General features: G+C 42.4%; 1 protein-coding gene across 7 annotated transcripts in view; it reads right to left on the reverse strand.

Annotated features, from left to right (window-relative positions):
* The window catches only part of fbrsl1 (fibrosin-like 1), a 262,394-nt gene extending 244,007 nt beyond the window's left edge, over window positions 1-18,387 (reverse strand). For all 7 annotated transcript variants that reach the window (XM_029511662.1, XM_029511661.1, XM_029511665.1 and 4 more), the window contains exon 1: window positions 16,969-18,387. In XM_029511662.1, the coding sequence (XP_029367522.1) occupies window positions 16,969-17,283 (315 nt within the window). In that variant the 5' untranslated portion in view covers window positions 17,284-18,387. The remainder of the gene's footprint in view (window positions 1-16,968) is intronic.
* Window positions 18,388-21,723: the final 3,336 nt, after the last annotated feature.

The raw sequence follows: 21,723 nt of genomic DNA on the forward strand, positions 1-21,723 counted from the left end.
AAAGGAATATTTTGGATTTAAATGGTGAAACGTGAGCCTGAACAAATAACATCCAGCCTAGAAAGAGCACATCCATGCATTAGGGAAAGTTACTTGCTCAGCAGTGCAGCAATACGGTCCATACCGACACTGTCATTGTGCTATCTGCATTATTGTTATAATGCATTGCACATCTTCTTTTTGAAGATACATTTATGTTGCCATGTCCTTTCTCTCGCTTGAGCTTTACTAGAAAGCTTTCTTCCAGTTTGCACGCAAATTGAATATAGTTCATTTTAGTGGGCAGTGCGAGTAATATTAGCCAGGGAGAAAAAAGACTCCCTCTTTTTTTTTTTTTTTTTCCTCTGTCTCTCCTCTTGTAGCAACCTTACACTACAAAGAAGAACAAGGGGAGGGGGGAGCAAAAGTTCATCTTGTTTGAATAAATGTCTTCAGGCATCCAATCCTGTTGGAGCTACAGCTCTGGGGCTGTAGCACAGTATTGTATCTCTGCAGGTTCAGTCAGTCACCATTGACCGAGCCTTCATTGATGACTTGCCAGTGGAAGAAAAATATGTTTACAAGTCTCTTTTCTCCCTTTATAGTTAGGATGTCTGCTTTTAGCCGCTCGTTGCAGGCTGATTAACTCTGACAGGCTGCCTCTCAGACCCACCACAAACACAAGCAATAAAGAACCCAGGCAGCATTTTTACCGCAGCAGAGTCTGCAAAAAACTGCCTTAATTTCTTCCAGTGACAATTTGGTGAATTCAAACAATACACTTCAACTACAATTTTATGCTAAAATCTATGGATCTCATACCAAGTTGAACTGAAATTGAATGAGGGTAGTTTCAACGCCTCACTGAAAGCCAAAACTGTTAAGAGTAAGCAGACAAATAATTTAACAAGATGCCAGTTTTACCAACTTAGACACTGTGAAACATTAAACGACAGAAGAAAAAAAAAAAGATCTAAAGAATTTTCTGTGGGACCGTTGGCATGGATTTTGCTATCAAAGATGTTTTTGATCACTGTCAAAGTATTAAGCCCATGCCAAAGTTCTGAAGATGATGATTCTTTTCTCCAGAAACAGGCAAGGGATGAAAGGAGTCTTCCTTATTGGCCAATTACTAAAATTCTGACCAAGACTGCGGTTAACGGAGGACTGTGACTGTAAGCCATTTATAATAAGGATTTGGTAAAAAGACATTCAAACAACAGGCCTATCGCCTTGTTTTGGAGGAATCATTGCTTGTTGTTTCACTTCCTTAAAGTACACATTCAGCAACTTCTATTGATATTCATCTCATATTACATTACAAGCTCACAGAAATAATACTCAAAGAAGCTTTAATCATGTGATTTACACAGAAAAAGTAGACTGAGATTACTTCCACATTTTTCACTATATAATGAAAAAGAAAACTGATTGAGATGGGCATTTTAGTTCCGTAGTACAAATCATATTAATACACACACAAAAAGTACACTTGACATGTCTGTGCCAGTGTTACCGAAGAGCGAGAAGGAGGCTTTCTAATCTGTGGTTGGCTAAATGCAGAAGAAATTACAAATGAGCAGCAACAGTCAGTGGTAGCGTTAAAATTTTATTTGCTGAACAACAGCTGCTGGCAAAGACACTGAGGCCGGCAACACTTGTAATTCTTTATCCATGTTGCATATGCCGCTGTTAGTCGTGACTGATCCAGACCCAAAATGTCAAAACGTTTCTGTGCAAGGCATTAAAAAACTCCAGTGCAGTGTGGCTGCCACACACGATGTTTTCAGAACATAACTGGATGGAGCATGATTCAAGTGCCCTCCCCGGCAAATGTTCGAGATTCAACACCACTTGAAAATACAAACTGTGAGAAAGAAATCTGTCCATATTTGTATATAAAGTCTGCTGTATCTCTCAGCATTGTGTGACCTGAACAGGGCAATTTGAATCTAAGCCTCATTTTAGGGGATTTGACCTTTTCTGCCACACCTTTAATGCAGTATATTAACAAGGGGTTTAGCATATATGCTCCTGCATTCCAAGACCCTGAATGATGGCCTCAAATTTAACAACAGTATCATGGCTGGTGCCTGAAGGGGACTAAAACGGATGGAGATGTAGCTGAGCTAGCAGCATTGATCTGTACCTTTTTTCCCAAACAGGCTGGAAAGCCATGTGTTGCCGCAGTGAACAGCAGCATCATTTTTAATGTGCACTGATGGCATGCTAGAAGAAATGCACTCAATTTGAAATACTTGCCTCAAATTTCTTCAACTAACCACTGCTCATCTGTCAACCATTGAAAAAAAAACAAAAACAGCAATATGTTATTTTGGGCTGTAAAAGCCTCTTAAGACTCCAGTCGTGAGAAAAGTGGCTAAGGAATAGGGCACCTTCATTTCTTGGCCATCTAAATGTAAAAAGCACTTTGGACAGGAAGAACAGAAACTTGTTTCAAAGAGTTTAAAGGTTTCTCTCAGACACCTGGTGCACTGAGTCGTGGTAGTTTAGTCCAAAATTCTCACCTTCTTCTACTAAGAGCACTGAAGATTTATCTAAAGAGCAAAGAAATTAGCACCTTGCAGGTTAAAGAACCAGAGCCAACAAACTAACAGGTCCCTTTTGTGAACACGTGCTTTCCTCTCCCTTTCTGTCTTTCCTCAGCCCTGACAAGCTTTCACTTGTACTGCTTTTCAACAGACGCACCATTGTCCTTTCTCCTGCAAACAATGCCTGCTGTTTTGCAGAGAGACCTGAAAAGCACACATTAGCTCACTTTGCTTCCTTTGTCTGCTGTAGATTTCTGTCATGGATCTAATTGGCGGCCAGTAAGTAAGATGGTGTCGTCAATGAAAGTTTTGGGCCGGTCATAATGCCGACTGGGTAGCGCGTTGCTGAGCCGGTCTTTGGTAAGACCCCGAATCCCGTTCCAGCTTTGGAAGTGTTGGCCTGCATTGCGATCTGCCTGTTGACAACCTGAGGCAGAGGAAAATTATCAACTTCCCCGGTGAAAGGTCAGCAGGTTAACGTGGCTGTTATGCCATAAATCATAGCACAATACGATGATATAAACAATACGTTTCAATGCAATGTCTGTGGAGGTCTTAACAGAAATAAAGTGGTGCAGGGAGGCATCCTGTACCTCGTATGAACTCACAGGCAGTATAGCTCTACTCCGTGGCAGCACAGACACTGCTGAGCCTGCCCTTGGTTTTAACATTTCTGCCTGCAGCTATAGAAGCTGGGAGAGGCCTCCAGAGGTATGTGACCCTCAGTTACATTTATAGGTTTCTGAACTGATAAAAGCAATGCCACAGGCTACCAAATCACTGTCAGCTACGAGAAATAAAGACTTGTTCTGCCAGTCATAAAAAAAAAAAAAACAAAAAACATTATATTGCATCTGTCATCAGAGGGCGAAAAGGGATGAGGAGATAGAGGAACAATGTATAAACCAGGAACTTGACATTTGATGTGAGTATTATGCAAATTATGCTGCAGATGAGCTGAGTGCTGAATGATTTCCAGTATTTCACACCTAACTGTTTAATTGTGGATGACACCATCCAGCACAGAAACTAAAAAAAAAAAAAAAAAAAAAAAAAAAATATATATATATATATATATATATATATATATATACACATACAGACCCACACTGACACCCTCTACCTTCTTGGTGTAGCCTGTCTTGGTGTGTGTAACCACTTTCCACTTTTTGCATTGTTGTGCAAATTGAAACGCCACAGAGAGCCATTCACACACACCCAGATAGCAGACAACTTGTGTGTGCATGTGTGTCTGATGGGCAGTAGTGGGGGGGGGGGGGGGGGGTTGCCGCCATCTCCTTCTCAGCATCTTGGTAGACAGGAAGGGGAAATATGATTATCCAATGGGGGAATTGTTTCATCAACACCTGGAGCAGATAAATGGAAATAGGAGGATTTATGCTCTGAGAACAAGCTTAGCTCTGACGCCAGGAAGCAATTAAGCAGGAAGCTGGAATACTGGCCCTTGTACCCCCTGTCTTCATCTCTGCTACACCATTGTTTTCTAACTTTTTACCTTCCTGATTGTGCCTCTCTGTTCATCTTCACGCTCAGCGCTCACTTCACGCAAGTGACACATTTGGAGAAGTGATGGCGAGCCTTGGAGAAGACCGACTGGAGGAGAGGGAAAGGTATTCATTCCAACAAAGTGTCTCATTAATGGCTGATAACAAAGTGCCTGGGAAGTATTGCGATCTCATTTGACTCTACGTTGGGGGGAACCGAAGGATGCTCATCTCCCGCATAGCTACAGATAGGCAATGCGGCTTGCCTTGCCTCCCTGCTGTGACCTCTGAGTAGAAGAAATTTTGAACGTAATATTCAGAGTGATATGTGGCTCTGTCTTGAAAAGTGGAATCACACTGACTTTACTGCAGTGCTAAAGCCTTAAACACTCGCACTGCTGCGTTAAAATGTTCTGAGAGTGAAGCCTTTTCTTCTTCATTGTTGTCTTTAAACTGCTTCTGACTTGGGAAACTACAGCAGCCCCAAAACCCAAAAGGGTTAAAGGTTTGGCACACAGGCTGGAAATTTGAAAGTCCGGTGAGGATTTTCACCAAATGTCACGCCTGTCTCTCAAATTCTCCAGAACTCCAATAGGTGAAAATGAAATACCATTGGATCAAGCTAAAGTCAGCTCACTCTGTGATGTAAACTTCAACCATATTGGATTTTTAGACATTTCATTTAAGTGCTTTCACCTACTCCTCTGAGTGGGTCTGCAATGAGAGTAAAACGTATGGATTTTTGTTACGTAATTATTATTATTATTACTTTTTTTACATTTCTGTCTTGTCAGAGAGTTCTTTGTTGAAATGGGAAAACCTGACAAAACGTATTTTTTTGGCTTTGTGATTTGGAAAAAATACCCATCATTTAGAGCCAATGCTGCCAAGAGTGATGAAAAAAATAAACTAATGTGAAGCTTTTGGTGTTGAGAACCATGTCCTCACCACAATAGCATCACATTTCCATTGCAGCTCCAGTCTGCTGAGGTGTTTGACCCCTACATCTCTACTTGATGAAACGTTCTTTGTATGAAATTGGTTTAATTCATGTAGTTTTTGCAAACTAACTTGTTTAACTCGAGGTGTATGCTTTCTGATGATGACATCACTTGGCTAAAAGGTTAATGAATAATCACACATGTAATAACAGGAGACACTAACGTGTGAACTTTGGCAGTTTAACGCCTTAGACATTTAAGGCAATAGCATTTAGGTCCATTTAGCGCACGTGTAAAAATCTATGAGTAGCTGAACCGAAACAATGTATGTAGAAGCAAAACTAATTTTCATTTCCCCACACTAAGGGTGATCAGGTATGTTTTACTGAAGCCTCTTGTACAAGGGAAGATGATAGCTATCGAGACTTTCCGGGTGCTGGAGCATGTCGCTGGACGGTGGGAGGAAACCCACCCAGTCACGGGGGAACATGCAAACTCCACACAGAAAGGCCCCAGGCCGGGAACCAAACCCCCGACCTTCTTACTTTGGGACAACAGCGCTAACCACTGATTCAAAATGTTCCCTTTTAAGTGCATCAGTCTCATAAGAAGTTGACACAGCTTATGGTGTTAAACTATGAGGACAAATAGTCAGACAAAAAAAAAAATCCCTTTTAATGCAGCTGGACTCTAAATTGGCCTTCTACTGCTTTTGCAGAGGATGCAGTGTCACTGCAGAAACCCAGCAACAATTTACAAGCAACAAAATAAACACACTGCAACTAAATGACCACTTAATATTGGACACGCTCAAAAGGTCATACTACAGACTATTCACTGAGAGAATAACAAGCAATATTCCTGCTGGGTTAGCATTGTGTGCATTGTTGTTCCTTCAGTTTTCCCAATAAAAACATGTCTGAATCTGATATTTTGTTTGTAGATTATATGAATTTAGGGGCTGTTATAAATAAAATATACTTGTCAAATATTCCATCAGAGACCCAAGATGGATTTAATGCTAAAAGATGAGTGTGCCAGACTCCTCCAAAATAAAGCGTAGTTTTACACTTGTAGTTTTAAACTTTTACAAATATTAGTTATTAGGGTCATTCAGGCAGAATATAGCTGATGCTCTGCATGGCTGATGCTCTTGCCGTATTGGCAAGCTCATGTGTTCTTGAGCCAGATACTTTCAGCAGAATAATTAACATATACTTGTTTAAATTTAATGGGAAGTAAGTTAACCTCTGTTTGCTTTTATTTTCAAAGGCAGACACTGAGCTTTAGTTAACATTGACAGTCACTGCAACACCAACTCAGAAAAGCAATCATTCCATCAAGTGTTTCCATCAAGAGAAATGACAAATTCTTGAACTTTTATAAATGCCGTCACTCACGTGATTACATCGCAAGCATACACTGTCTCATCTGAACGAAGACATCATACAGTTGATGCTGCTGTTACCTTTTTTTTATGAACTGCTAATTAATAAAATTCAGTGAGTAGTATTCACACTCTTAATTAAAGGCCAGACCTACTTGTCATAATATCACTGCAGCTATGAATAGCATGGTATTTGAACTACACTGGACTAAAGCAGCTGCTGTGCTATGAAGCAGAGAGATGTGGAATGCAAACAGTAGCTTGGCAGAGTTATGTTTATGCTCCCTCACTCTCACACGCTGCCTGTTTTCTTTATTGACTCAACAACTGGCCTTGTGCTCAGCCACTAAGTGTGTGTGTGTGTGTGTGTGTTTATGTGTATGCCATTTTCATCTCATTCCATGCCTTGGTTAAAGCACTGCTGGCTCTAAGGTGCATGTCCTTGTTTCAGAAAGCACTGACAAAGTAGCCTGTGTGGCCTATTTGCAAGAAAAGGATGCATTTTGCTGCCTTTGATCTACCGTATATGTAAACAACCTTCAGATTAAAAAAGGGAAGCAAAAGGCAAGTGGATGTGGGTGCTGTCCACACAACACATAAGGACAAAGAAAAACAGACACAGTGATGAGTCCGACAAGGACAGTGAGTAGAGGAGACAAACTCTGAAGATTTCTTTTGGCAGCTCTGTCAGACAGATCTCACTGCGGGCGACAGAGCTCGTCTTGCCCTTGCACGTTTTGCTGCAGTAGCTATGTTACATATGCCTTATTATATATCCCATTATATTTCAAACACATTCTCTCGCTGCACTTGGCTGAGCACAAGGCCTCAGCACTTACTTTCATGGACATTCAGAGAATTCATACAGCGATGAGAGTCAGAGATGACATCCAGTCGTGCCTTTGAAAACGATGATGTCTTAAATTGAGCAAAACAAACTGTAGGTCAGCTGGTGTAAACCGCCTCCTGAACCAAGCCTTGACAAAATATGAGCACATGAATTCCAGTGCCCAAGTTTATGGAAGTTCATATCGCACATATCACATTTATATCACATTACAAATATGACATATTTCATCCCAAGGAAACCCAGAAGGGTTTACTGTTTCCCCTATAATTTAATCTTGGCCAGGTCAAAAACCCTCTAAAACAGCATGAAGACCACATGATACTCTCCATTAAATCCTACGTTGAAACCTGCTTCTATAGTTAATGCAATAATGACAATAATAATACTGTTTTTAACCTAATCTAAAAAACAATACTCACATACAGTAATTGGTTTCTTCCCTCCATATTAGCTGTGAAACGTAGCTGTGCGTGTCAAAAACTTTACTAGAGGAGCTGGTGGGTTCAATCCACAGTCCACATAATATACTACTCTGTATTTAAAAGACAAGCCGCAGATAATATGGGTCCAACTGAGTGGTTTCCATCATTCTGACAATCGCATCTGTTGCAAGACAGCAGAGCTATAAAGTAGTAGTAGTACAAGAGGAGTCAGAGAAGAGGAAGAAGCCCTTATTTTCATATTGTCTGCATACGTCTCTTCAATATGTTCTTGAATTCTTGTTTCTTTCTGAAGGATCATACTTTGTCAGTACGTTTAACATGACTGACGGCTTAAAATATCATTTATATCCTAATCCTCAGCATTGGAACGAAGAAGTCTACAGTCCGCAGCATGAATCAGAGCTGCAGCAGAAAATATCTACTTCATAGTCATTGGAAGGAGTGTGCCAGAGCTCTGTGATCAGATGTCTCTGAGCAAGGATTTCTTATGTATAAAAGCCAGTACCTTTAATGTTTCTATCAAAGAACCAGAAATCTTCGTTATGATCAGGCATTGATAAATGAACCAGGAGAGTTACCCTCAAGAAAAAATACTACTCAAGTCAAACTGGAGAAAAGGGAATTCACAGCTCCCTGTACTTGCAGGCTGTATTTTTTTTTTTTCACAGCCAGTGTGGAGAGGACAGATGATTAGAGCCACCCACAATTTTCAACAGAAAAATGGCAGGCAAGTATTGTACTTAAGCATAGTTGAAGAGTTTGAATCTGTTCCTTGCTGCTAATGACATTTACACTATGTGGAAGAAATTGATTTAGTTCACAGTTCATTGCCTAATGAAAGCTGGCATAAAAGACTAATAATCTCTCTGTGAATTGCAGTTCAAATGTCCATTATGATGAATTCTGTTCAAAGGATCTCTTTGAAATAAAACTTTCATCAATAGGTCAGGCAAACGGCAACATATTGTGAGTGCAATGAGCACCTGATATGTGCATTTGAGATCCTGAGATCCTGATATGCTGACAGGCCTGCAGTACGGAGGGAATAACAAGCTCCTCCTTGGACACTCGACCAGCAGTGGCTCTGTGATTCAGATTAGAGAAGCAAAGAATAGACGTGCAGCAAGATGTTTCATTTCAACAGAAAAACCAAGTGTGGCAGCTCAGCCCTGAGTTGTCAGGCAAATATTATCTAGACAGTGAATGGAGCAGAAGTGGCGAAGGGAAAGAGAGAAATTCCACATTGCATAACCGCTCTCTTATCTAAGCTCTATTATCTTGGCCTGAGTTTGTTATATGGCTGCCAAAGCTATCACAGAAAACACTGAAGCAACAGTCTTTATTTGGCTTAGCCTGCACCCACACACTAAGACACAGAGAAAAGGCTAAATGCTGCAAATGCAAACAACATACCAACAAACAATGAGCTGCGCTAAATTACAGACCAACATATCACTGTATCTTATTTCACACGGGGGGGGGGGGGGGGGCTGAGCACTGAGCAATTATTGTCAGCATCACTTGGCCTATAAAGACTATTCCCCTCAGAGCTGGTGTTTGGAGTGAGTGTCAGCAGCAGAAGAGCATGCTGACAACTGTTAACGCTAATTGCCTTAACACCAAGAGCCATCTATTAAGAAAACATGCAGCAAGACTGTGCAACGTCATGACTGTGAGTAATGCTTCTGAAACTGAGGCAGGATCGTCCCATGGCCTGTAAATTGTATTATATTACTCAAAGGTTGACTACAGATCATTATTGTATTTTGGTCTTAGTTGTAGAGGTTATAGAAATCCCCAGGCATCATAATTTGCTATTTTTGCATGTTATTGGGACTGTAGAGCACAGAGTCATACAGGCCCACCTGAACTTTTCACGGGAGTCAGAGCTTCAGCCAAACATTAACATCACTTAAGGTACAGTACACCCGTTGGGAGCTTCAAAGTGATGTGAAGTGAATGATGCAACAATCAAAAATAAACTACGTATGTAAAATGTTTTAGTTGCACAAAATGAACAGGAATGTTAGAGAAATCAGAAAAGAGGGCGCTACTTTTCAGGGACGTCGCTATATCTTAATCTGAGGTTTACATTCATTAAATTTGGAGTTAAAAACTGCATTAGTATTATTGTTGAGACAGCTAAAATAACATATTCTTATGACACAAGATGACAGACTCATGTTACCTAGTTATGTATTACTGCGTATGTTTATATGTGCTATTAGAGCTGGCAAACTTGTTAATAACCCTTAAGCCACATTTGAGTTGCTAAGTTAATATTGACTTATGTTCTATGTTCACGAGCAATGCAACAAGAGGTTGCTCTGACTGTCATAAGACTGAGTGTTACATTATTTATTTAAATGTAATCATTTTAAAATATAACAAAGGAATTTCCAGTCAAATTATACATTTACATTTATACAACTGCTTTTCTGTTTTCTCTCTGCAGCACACAAAAAATTAAGTGTGTGGGCAGCTATTGCGCCATTGTTTATTGGCCAACAGGATCTCTGGTACTTAAACACTTTGTTCATTTTTGAGGCATAAAATTTAAGTCTTCCACTCCTGAAAAAAGCTACCTCTGTAAGAGTCAACACTGACAGATGCATTTGGTGGGTGGCAGCCTACAAGTCATTTTATAGTTAAGTTAGAGACAAATGAAATCTAAAAATGTGATGCCTGCTTACAACATTGATTCTGCCCCTAAGTTTACTGAAACAATTGAGCATTTTGCATACAAAGAGCATTTTATTTTCTAATGGAATCATTGACACGTTATCGAGCTCAAACTCAAACCGTGCATCCTGGATATCATTTTTTCTAGTCTTACACAAACACTGAAAACTACCACTAAAGATCTTTCTCCTCTTTTAGCAGCATGACTGAGCAAAGCACTTAATAGTAAAGTGTCTCTTGAAGACAGTGTCCTGTGGCGTCTTGAAAGGTGTTTATGAATCAAATGTATTATTATTATTGTTATTATTTACGTGAAAATGTTCACCTTGGTTTGCAGCAGAGCTTTGTTGAAACGACTATTGATACTCTCGCCCCCCACTTACGCACATGACTCAATAAAACCAGTCAACAGGCCTTTGTGCTGAGCGAGTCTGCAAGGCTGGAAAAAATGACCTGCCCTCACATGCAAACAAAATATTGAAAAGGGTTTCAAGTGATGTGACAGATGAAGTAAGCCAGACTTTCAGAGTTCTCCTTTTGCTCTTTGTCAGCGAAGGACATGGCTGAAAAGAAAAACAGCCATTACTTAATGAGCCACTTAAAGAGCACCCTCTCTATTTAGGTTTCATTATTTTTATTGTAAATCCTTCACAGCCTTCGTCTGCTAGCTATTCACTCAGAGCTCCTGCAGCCAAGTATGCCATTATATATTAACCAAAATCGTGGGGCTGGAAAATACCTCAGCAGAATGACAAATATGATTACTATGAAGTTATCTCCAAATAATTTCTTTTTCTGAAATTGCTCAAATGAAATGTCTTTTGTTAGCATTGTTTAATAACACACATTAATCATGCAGTCGAGGAATCAGAAAGGGGTTATGAAAGGCGAAAAGGGGGAACAAGTCAGCAGTGGATAATTACCGGGGGAACCTTCTAACAGTGCAATTCCTAATCCATCGCAGGCTGAGAGACAGCATCTTAATCACAGCATAATTACATCCTGTCATTCACCGCAGTGAAAACACAGAGACAGGAAGATGGAAGACGGCTCGGGACGACAAGCAGGAAATGGATATATAGGCCTACAAGAAGCTACCCACGTGCTGTTGTGTGCCATTTAATATGCGTCAGTAAAGTTGTACTACACACATTTCAGCAATTCCTCACAAATCACAGTACCTGAAAACAAAGAGGCTCTTATTCTGGGGCTTGGTAGTGCTGGTGCTTTCAGCGTATGGAGTGATGCCTCAAAATGACAGCACTCCTCAGAGCCAGAATGCATTAATCTCGCTGCTTTCCACAAAACACACCAGAGCTGCTGGCTGAAAGCCTCAAAAATTAGGAAACCACAGATACAGATGCATCTCTTTTCTTCCTGGTGTTTACTAAGGCTGTTGGAGGCTATTTTTGTGTAAAGGAAAATGTGATTGTACCACTGAATTTTTTAAAGTATCAACAAATTGTTTGAGAATCTCTTTTGAATTGCGATTCAGAAACTTTCAACAGTACTGACTGGCACTCAAAGATTAAACAATAAGTTATCTAAACTTAACAATAATATGTCAGTAATGATAGGAAGAGTCTGTTTTAGCTCTGAACATACATAAATGTAAATAAATATGACTTACATCTGATGTATAAACTGGTTTAAGCTCTTGCTGGATTTTTTTTCCTTCTGTCTTCCATATTGTGTCACGTAATAGTTGTGCAGTAACAGAGATGGCTGTGCAAGTGAATGTCAGCCTTCGAAATCCACATGAACACACGTCCGCACAACATGAGAAAATTCTCTGGATGGATATATTTAGGTCACTGGTCGATGGCTTGGACAGATGCACGATGTAGGTTCAATGCTGTGTTTGTGTTTGCGTGTGTGTGTGTGGGGGGGGGGGGGGGGTTGTGTGAAAGAGAGAGAGGGAGACAGAGAAGAACAGAAGGCCTGTGAATGTAACCATGAATTCATCTGCCAGGCTGTCGCCTACAGTGTGTGACAGTTAGAGAGCCAGGGCCAGGAGACATCCCAGTGGCATTAAGAATGCTCTCTCCGTGGGCTCCAATGAGCAGCTAAGACTTGGGGCGAGGGCGGGTGGGGGGGGGGGTTCTGTTGTTAATTAAAGCCGGAGTTGTTTGTCAGTGCCGGCATATGATGCACAGCACTATCGACGTCGGGGAAAAGATAAGCACGAAACACAAACGCTGCAACCCCTGCTACAAATCTGCTGCCTCACTATGGAAGCAAGACATCTCACTGCAGCAACGACTGCTGTGGCATCGAGTGTCAGTTTGCACGGTTACTCCATCAGAGCAGAAGGACACAGCTGACTGCAGAAAAGAGATGGGCGAAGGTGGGATTTACCAACCAGACTTCATCTTGAAATGAACCACCATCCCAGCTCAGACGGCGTTCACACGTCTCAGACAGGTGCTACCGCTGTGTATTTCTGCTACTAATTGTCTTTGGCAAGTAATGTCCTGACTGAAGTGTTGTCATTTGTCAGATGATTGCTCCCTAATGCAAACTGTAGGAGTAACTGCTAATAAGGAACACATGTTGTTACCTCATTGATAACAAGGAGCCCAGTTATGACTGTGATGGCACTTGGCTGGTGCAAATTTTGTCACTTTAAGTTTAAGAAAACAGGTGGTGGCTTTGAGGCGTTCTTCGCAGCACTCGATCAAACACAAATGCACGTACTTGTAACTGTAATGTTGCTGACTTCACATGCCAGCTGGAGTGGAAAAAAAGTGAAATGCCAAATCTCCGCTTCCCTAACATCCACTGTCGAACACCCCTGGAGATAGTGGCTTAATTCCTCACATTGTTTTGGTGGGGCTGCTCACGGGCCGACAGCTAATGATGATTACTATGCAAAGCTAAAGAAAAACAGCAGACATGATCTTAAAAAATCTCCTCTGTGCAAGGAAAAAAAAGATATATCGGCAAACTCTGCATCTCATTAGGCGCCGCTGTATGTATAAAAATCATTTCTGCCCCACTGGATGACCTTTCAGATTCCTGCCCTGCACACTGTAATATCACAAAATCAACTGAGCCTAAATCCCCATTAGAATGAATTTAGAAACTCATGCTGCGGAACGAAAAACCCAAACAAATCCAAATTCATGTTAAAGCAGATGAACAGAAGGATTGTGGATTAACGAGAGGGGATTTGCCACTCCAACGTCACCCACAGAGCGAATGGAGCAAATCAAACATCTTATTAATACTGTGACAGATGGATGATTGTGTCATATTCCTATCTGCTCCCTTGTGCGATACCCATGGAGGAGACTTCAGGGGGGTCTAAGCCTCATTTAAGCCTTTTAATTGTTTTGTGTCGCTGCTGTCAGGTGAGAACACTTAAGGAAATCAACTTTCAAAACCAAGATCAATCACTTGAGAACTCAGTGTAAATGTTTTACAGTAGCATCTCTAAAATCCCACTTTTTTTTTTTTTTTTTTTTACTCAATTGCTTTAATCCTTGAGTAGAAGAAAGAATTGTGAAAACCACCCTAATTGGACACATCAGGTCTTCCTTTTAAAACAGCACACAATAGCTGATTGTCTCTTCTTGAATCAGGATTGAGTCATCCCCAACATTTCCTGATGACGATGGGGTGTCTGTGACAAAGCAGCAAGGCTGTGTTTGCACAGTTGATTTGCACAGGTAAGTAAGCAGCCTTCCTGGGAGGAACAAGGGGATTCAAAGCAAATAAACACGCCATAATCAAATGCAGCCGGGCCTGCAAATTGCTTTCGGCTGTAATGAAACAGGTTACGGGAGCAGACAGGACCACTGTACAGCCTGAGCCTTCATCAAGGGAGCTTGATCCTATCAGCGCAGAGCTAAAATATCAACAACACCAACCAACCGAGTGTGTTTAGAGTCAAAGTGCTGTGGGAAAAACCCATAACCTCAGGCTCTTATGAACAGACTGGGGCAGCTGCGCAGAAGTTAGAGACCAAAATAGGGCAATCAAATGACATTCACCCACAGGTTACATGGACTTTATGAAACATTGATCCTGAAGTGCTTTAGAGAACAGCAAAAGGGTTAGACAGATTAAGAGAAACAGGATAGAAATAAATATTGCAATGTTGGCTGTGTGGGCTCGCCCACCGAAGGGAGGACGGGACATTGCATTGATGTTGGCAGAATGCTAATGAGACTCCAGCCTTACAATATGACCTGACATAAACACATCCGTGTTGGCCATCAGTCACTTCAGGGAGGTTGAGAGGAACACACACTACCTCCAATGAGCTTATCAGAGCATGATGCAATAGGTCAAAGCTATTCCCTGGCCAAATGCTGCTGTGTCCTCCTCATAATTGATGAGCAATTAGCACAGGTAGCATAGGTCATGGGCTCCACTCGAGCGTTCAGCCTTGAAAGAATGCACTTCTTTCATCTTATTAACTGAAAATAAATACAGTAATTGCTGTCACTTATAGCACACAGAAAATGACTGACATGAATAAAGGAAAACAAAGTTAACATTCTCATTTCTTTTACCACACGCAGGGAATGAAGAGGAAGAGCGGGAAAAAAAAAAAAAAAAAAAAAACATGTACCCATGTGCAAGGCCTCTTCACATCGCTCCACCAGATCCACCAACATCATTTAATAAGTGCAGGCCATTTGCATGCAAATCAGACCAATTACCAAGTAGCTGGCATGTGAGAATCATTTCACATTGAGCCGCATCATGCCTCATTTGCTTAGCCTTGAAACATAAGCCTCTATGTAGAGCACCCTGTTTTTTTTCTGTGTTCGTTCAACATGGATTTGGCACTTGAGTAAGAAATCTATTACTGCTCGGGAATGTGTAAAGAAGAAATTAGACAATTATTTGACTTAATTTCCCTCATAAACACAAAGAGGCATCATTTTATTATGATAAAGCATCCAAAGAAAAGCCTTTTAGGAAACACTTCTTGCACAATGGCAACAACCGAGGCAAGAGTTAGCTTTGGCAGAAGTGAGACCTCTGGACTGCAGTACTTTTGGGGGCTTATTCCCCTAAGTCAATAAGTTAGGACGCTGTGTCGACAGCAGTGGAGACGCCAGCAACCCGGATGACGATGCCAGTATGAAGTACTCTGCTGCTATGACATCTTTAAAGTCTTACACAGTCAGCAGCTGTCAGAAGTGGCTGGCAAAGCAGGACAAAGGGCAGAAATACTCACACACAACATCACAGCATGCTGCGCTCATGCAAATCATCGACAAAGAAACACCATCTATGCACATCTGATAACATTTAAGATGGAGAACTTATGCCACTTTGTGAATCTCCATCCTAGCTGTATAGTTTTCCCAGTTGTGTTTAGTGTCCGTTATCCTTCTCACGTTACTATTCTCACAGTTGCAGCATAACAATAGGTCTTTTGTGGTTGGGGTTCATGCACACTTCACACTCGCACCTCTCCCCTCGTTCCCCCTCTATCTGCTTTCACACACACACACTAAGCACCATGAAGGGCCGAGTTAAGTAGAAAAGCAATATAATTACTGCTGACCCCGACAAGTTGAACTTGTTAACAGATGGGAGGCGGCAAATTGATGATCTTCCATTCTGTGAATGGAGATGGACAATATATTTCATTCTGCCAATCTGCATTAAACCATTACACTTACAAAGCACAATGAAAGAAGAGTAGTTGATCATGACTGATTAATTATTATGCCAAAACTACTATACATGGGAGGTTGTAGCCGAAATGAAGAGGCCTATGGAACGAACCATGGGCGCTCGAATGAGGTCATCGTCTTAAAATACACAGACCTCAGTGGATATGTAATACGTTAGCTATGTTTATTAAAGCTAGTGCTTTATATTGCCACAGCAGCGGTGCTATCATTCCCAGAAGGAGCTGGGGGGAAAAAACAGACCTGCTTAGCTTGTCAGTCAGCGTGAAATCCCACAGGGAACAGTGTTTTATTTGTCATTTGGAGCATAATGAGATAAGAGAGATAAGAGGTTGTCACAAGAGAACCTCCTTTCTTCCTGAAAGAATTCCTCTGACATCAGACGCGCCACACAGTAACGACAGAAACAGAGTTATCAACACATGGTGTATCAGTCAGTAACAGATGAACGGAGCAATAGGCTGTTTATCAAAGAGCAAAACGTCAAAAGTGCACTGACAACTCACAGTGAATCAGAATACAAAACACTATGAGCCACAGTCATTACTGACAGAGCAGCACCTGTTCACTTTACTCAACAGCCCTCATGCCTATGATTAACATTTCATTCACTAAGCCTTGAACTTTGGGTATTCAAGAGTTGTGTGCTGGAATGGTTGTCACACACTTTCAAGTCAAGGTCTTCAGAGAGACATACATAAAGAGCCGATCAGGGAACATACCCTGACCTGTCAGCAGTCTCATGGAATGAGAATCAGACCCAGGATTGATTGGGTAAGGTGGGGGGGGGGGGGGGGGGGGGGTCTGGGAGAACCTGCTTCTTCTCCATCAGATGATCAGAAGAGCAGAGCTCATCCACACTCTAACTGGCATCATCTCAAGTCAATGACAGACAAATTAAAGGGGGGGGGGGGTTCCTCTGTGATCTGTAATGAACACACGCAGACAGGTAATGATGTGGCTCTTCCTTACCTCCAGACGGTCCAGGCTGATGAAGCTGGCTATAGCAAATCCATCAATGATGTCCTCCTCCTGCGAGCTGGACTCCCGTCTCTTCCGCCGGGGGGGACGCGGAGCTCTGACGGCGGCGGCACCGGCGGCTGCGGGGTGCGGCGCCTTTTTACCGGCCAGGGAGGCGGCGTCCCTCCGCGGACTGTGTCCCTCCCTTTCGGAGCAGGAGGAGTTGGGGTCGGGGCTGCGGGCGTCTCTGCTCCCTGCCTCCCGCAGCCTCCGCACCCTCTCCCGCTTGGACCGACATCTCCGACCCTGCTTCAGTTTCCCATCCATGTTGTCAGAGGTGATGGTGGTGATGGTGGTGGTGGTGGGGGGGGGGAGGTGTTGGAGGGGGGAGGGGGGAGGGGGGGGGGGGCTTGCAGTGTGAAGAAGAAAGAGAAATATAACTCCACAGTGGGCGCTCACTGCACCGTAATAACAAACAGCCCAACACACACACACGCTGGACGGACTATGGTAGGCTGCGCTTTGCCGTCAAGATAGCGCTGTGTGTGTGTGTGTGTGCGCGTGTGTGTGTGTGTGTGTGTGTGTGTATATGTATATTTGTGTGTGTGCGCGCGCGCGTGTGCGTGTGTAAATAACAAAGGAAATACAGCCCTCTAACACTCAGTGACCTTGAATATAAACCTCCCCAATCTCCATTACGATAAGCAAATGTTCCAAGTATCCCACACAGGCGATCAGAGAGAGAGAGAGCAAAAAGCGATCCACGTTATTTTGTCACGAATCCGCTCCGTGTCGACGCGGTATCCGCCAAAGCAGGTGCAAAACGGCCAAATAGTTCAAATCCGCGCATTACACTCGCCCGCTGAACTTTTGTTGCATCGGAATAATAAAAGGCGAACGGTGTGAAGGCTGACCTCGCTGCGTGCCGCAGACAGCGCAGAGAAATCGTGTCGCTGCCCGTTGTTGTTTTCCGCCACCCCGATCCATGATCCGAGGCTGTCAGATAAAGAGCTCCGGGATACCATCCGTCCGGAACACACCGACACGCCGCCCGGCCGACCAGCACCGATCGATCGCGGCTGTCGGAAGAGTGAATAATCCCGGACACGTTGAGTTTTTTTTTTTTTTTAAGGCATATTCCTTCTCTGCGCTTCGGTGGTGGGGGGGCAAAAAAAAAAGGATCCCAAGTCTGAGAGCTACTTATGCGCAATATTTCCTAAACCAACCGAACCGGCCGAGTCGCACAAGCATCCAGTGTGTAATCAAACTCCATGAGGCAGGGAAAGCGGTCTATTCCAGCTCAGATAACGTTGAGTTTCCTATAAATCCACTCCACTCCGTCCTCTGGCTGCTCAGTTGCTCGGCGGCTCGTGGTATTTTCTATTCGCATAATAAGGCTTTGATAAGTGTCCTTAAAGCGACAGGAGTGATTAAAATCTCCCCTCTCCCCTTCAGCCGAAATTAAGAGACACAGTCAAGCTTCAGAAAACCCACATAACTGACGTATTTCCGCCACCTCTGGCCCACAATTTACCATCGGAAGGAAGCTGGTCTTAAAAAAAAAAAAAAAAGAGGAGGGGGGGGGGGGGTGGAGAGAAAAATCTGTCTTTTACTGTTGGGCACACTTTGTCACATCAGCCACTATTTTAGTCTGTCAGAGAGGATGCCACATCATGTCTGTCCCTCCACTGCTTGTGCTGTCACTGAGGACTCACACACACACACACACACACACACTCATCTGTCAGTTTTTGGCAACTTCTTCTTTCTGTCCATGTCATCTCTGACCATCACTTCCCACAAACACCCCCAATTCATCAGCACACAGCTCAGAATGCTAAATTACATTTCAGTGTCACACTAACTTCGAAGAGTCCCATCTCCACAGTAGGTATTTGAAATATGGGTTACCACTTTGCCGCTGCCCCGTGTCCCAGCTTCATAAGCCCTGGAGCAGTGTTTGCCAATCTGCAGTTTGGGGACTTCCAGGGGTCCCACTGGGAATTCCAGGGAGTCCTCTCCAAAGTAAAGCTGCTTAATTTATCTGATTTCGATTAGAGGAAATTAGGGCAAAGAAATTATATAATCACTGTATTGTGTAACAATTATTTCCATGATAGGTTTCACTGCTCCCATTGTGATGCTAATTCCACCTACACTGATATGGACACTTGTGCGAGCATTCATGGAACGCCAAAGCTCTCAGCGAGGCCATTAATGCTGTGTGGTGTAAATTGTATAAGTAAGTCAAAACACTTTCAGTGTGAGAAAAGGGGCGATTTATTGAACAATATCACAAGACGTCAAAACGAAACAAGTCTGACTCTGATATGTAAAGTACCGTAATGCAGGGCATTCAAATAGCATCATACCACATGGAACTATAACTACAGAAACCATCTAATAATAATCTAGACAGACCACTACATACACTGCAGGTAATTGTAACTCCCAGAGGAAACATAGACATTATAATATCATGTGAGAGGGAAGTCTGCCTCCTGTGAAAATGACGGGTTGATTCTTTGCATAATGCCTTGCTTGACTGGAAACCTCTGCAGTGCCGCGTTTGTGTTTGTGAACCTGGTTACCAGGTTCATTCTTGGCTAAGATCATTTATACGTTATCAGGGGATAAGCAGTATGCTGTCAAGTTGGGTAAAATCTAATGAGTGGAACATGCTGTAGCAGAAGCTAAGTGCCACGCCATGTCAGAAAAACCTACACACTGAGTAGGTTTGTTCACGAAAGATTAAAGCATGCTGGGAAAATACAGTAAAAAAAAGAAAAGAAAAAAAAGAAAAACAAAGACGAATTTGTAGCATAGATTAGTTTCTCTGGTTATCCAGTTGCCTAAGTAATAAGATGCACCTCAGAGCTATGTCATAGCTATTTGCAGTTTTCATTAGCAAGACTCAAGTGGGGATGAGTAGGAGGAAACACTGATGATGAACCGTTAGAATCAGAGGCTTACTGGTAATGATCAACACACGAATGTGTACGAGCTGGAGAAAAAGTAGAATATTCAGCCATTGTGAAATATTGTTAATGGGAATTCTTTGGCTCATTATTAGATCTTCACAGCGCAAAAAGCAGAAAGCAAGAGTCAGAGAGGAGTACTGAATATTTAGGCAGGCAGTGCAACAGTTCAGGTGTGGGAATCTTCTTCTATGGCAAGAACCTCTGTGAAACTGTGATGTGTTGTGAAAGCAGCACATCAAAATGCAAAGCAAAACTACTTTTATGCAAATATAGCGTGCTCTAGGGTAAATTATCCAGAGCACTGAAGGTGATTAAACCAGAGAGTGACAGAGTGAGTATGATGACATTTTGGTGATACACTGCTTCATCAGATTACACCCCTATGCACACACAACATAATCTTGCCTTCAGCTAAGAGCCCTGTAACTAAAGGCGTTTAAAAACACAGTTTGATCAGTGCTCAATGTGCCTTTTAATCAAAAGGAAAACAGGTGCTTAAGGGCAGAAGTAATTTTGGACCTTCTTGTCACTTTGGATGACAATAACCAGGTGAGTAGCCAACCGATCTTCGAGTGAAAGTGCCTTTCACGAGCTCGAGACATTATCATTATCATGTTACTTTAACCTCCATAACCACTGTGAATAAACCCCTCTCTGTTTGAGCAGCTTTGCAGGAACTAATTCAGTAAGGAGATTAAAAAAGGGGGAACAGGTATGGTGAGAGGGCTGTGGAAGAGAGGGAAGAGATTACCTCTGTTTCTTCCATGCTACTATTTGCTGTGAGCTTAATCCATAGCTACAGACTCTGAGCTCCCACATCACAGTCATTCAAACACAAGTCTCTTTGAAATGCTTAGCCCGGGCTACGCTGTGACGCTCCGGGGAGGGAGCCTGTCCTGCATTTATGATGTTTAAACATCGCAATTGTTTTTCTTTGCCTCTGCCACCGCGATAAGGACTCACTTGATGTCACCGGGGTCAAGGTGCTTCTGGCTAAAAGGACTATTTTCCATTGAGATGGTTCTAAGAGTGTGTTGCACGGTGCAGACATGGGACATGGGGGGAGGAGAGGGACCCGCAAAAAGCAATATAAAAAAAAAAAAATAGACATAAAAATCTTTCCTCAAGTATACACTGTATCCTCTGTAAAGAATATAGCCACACAAAAATCAATAAGCCTAGATTTCACAGTAGAACACTAGATAGCTGTAAGACTCGAATCCCCACGCTGCTATAAAGAAAATAAATTCTGTTGGTCTCACTACACACTGTAATTGGCGCACAGTCAGTATATTAGGAATATATCCATCGATAGTGGACGCAATCTCTCAGCTTTCTTAAAGTGTGGTGATGTGGTAACGGGGGACTCATGCTCAGCTGGAGAATACAGGAATGACACTATCAGGTCACGGCCTAGATAGTTTCAGTACAGTCCAGGTTCAGGTATGGCAAAAGACAAATACATGCCTGGCAGTTAATCTATGGTTTCAGGTTTAGTAGGTGACTTAAATACTTGGCCAAGGTCACAGAGAGATTGTGGTGCGGTTTGTGAAGGGACATGAGGTGCTGGTTGGATGTAAACCACTCACCCATCACCCCTGACAAAGGATGTTGATCATAAGAACTGAATTGTCAAACATAAAGTGCAGGCCCAAAGTGTGGTCACACATTCTCATTAAAATGAATAGGAGAGTGTGTCCCAACCTTTGGCCTGTACTGTAGTTTCTTCATTACATGGTGTGCGTTTATGTAGAATTTAGCATGCTGACAAAGGCCTGTTTTTAAA

Source organism: Echeneis naucrates, chromosome 9, assembly GCF_900963305.1.
Source record: "Echeneis naucrates chromosome 9, fEcheNa1.1, whole genome shotgun sequence".
Lineage (NCBI taxonomy): Eukaryota > Metazoa > Chordata > Actinopteri > Carangiformes > Echeneidae > Echeneis > Echeneis naucrates.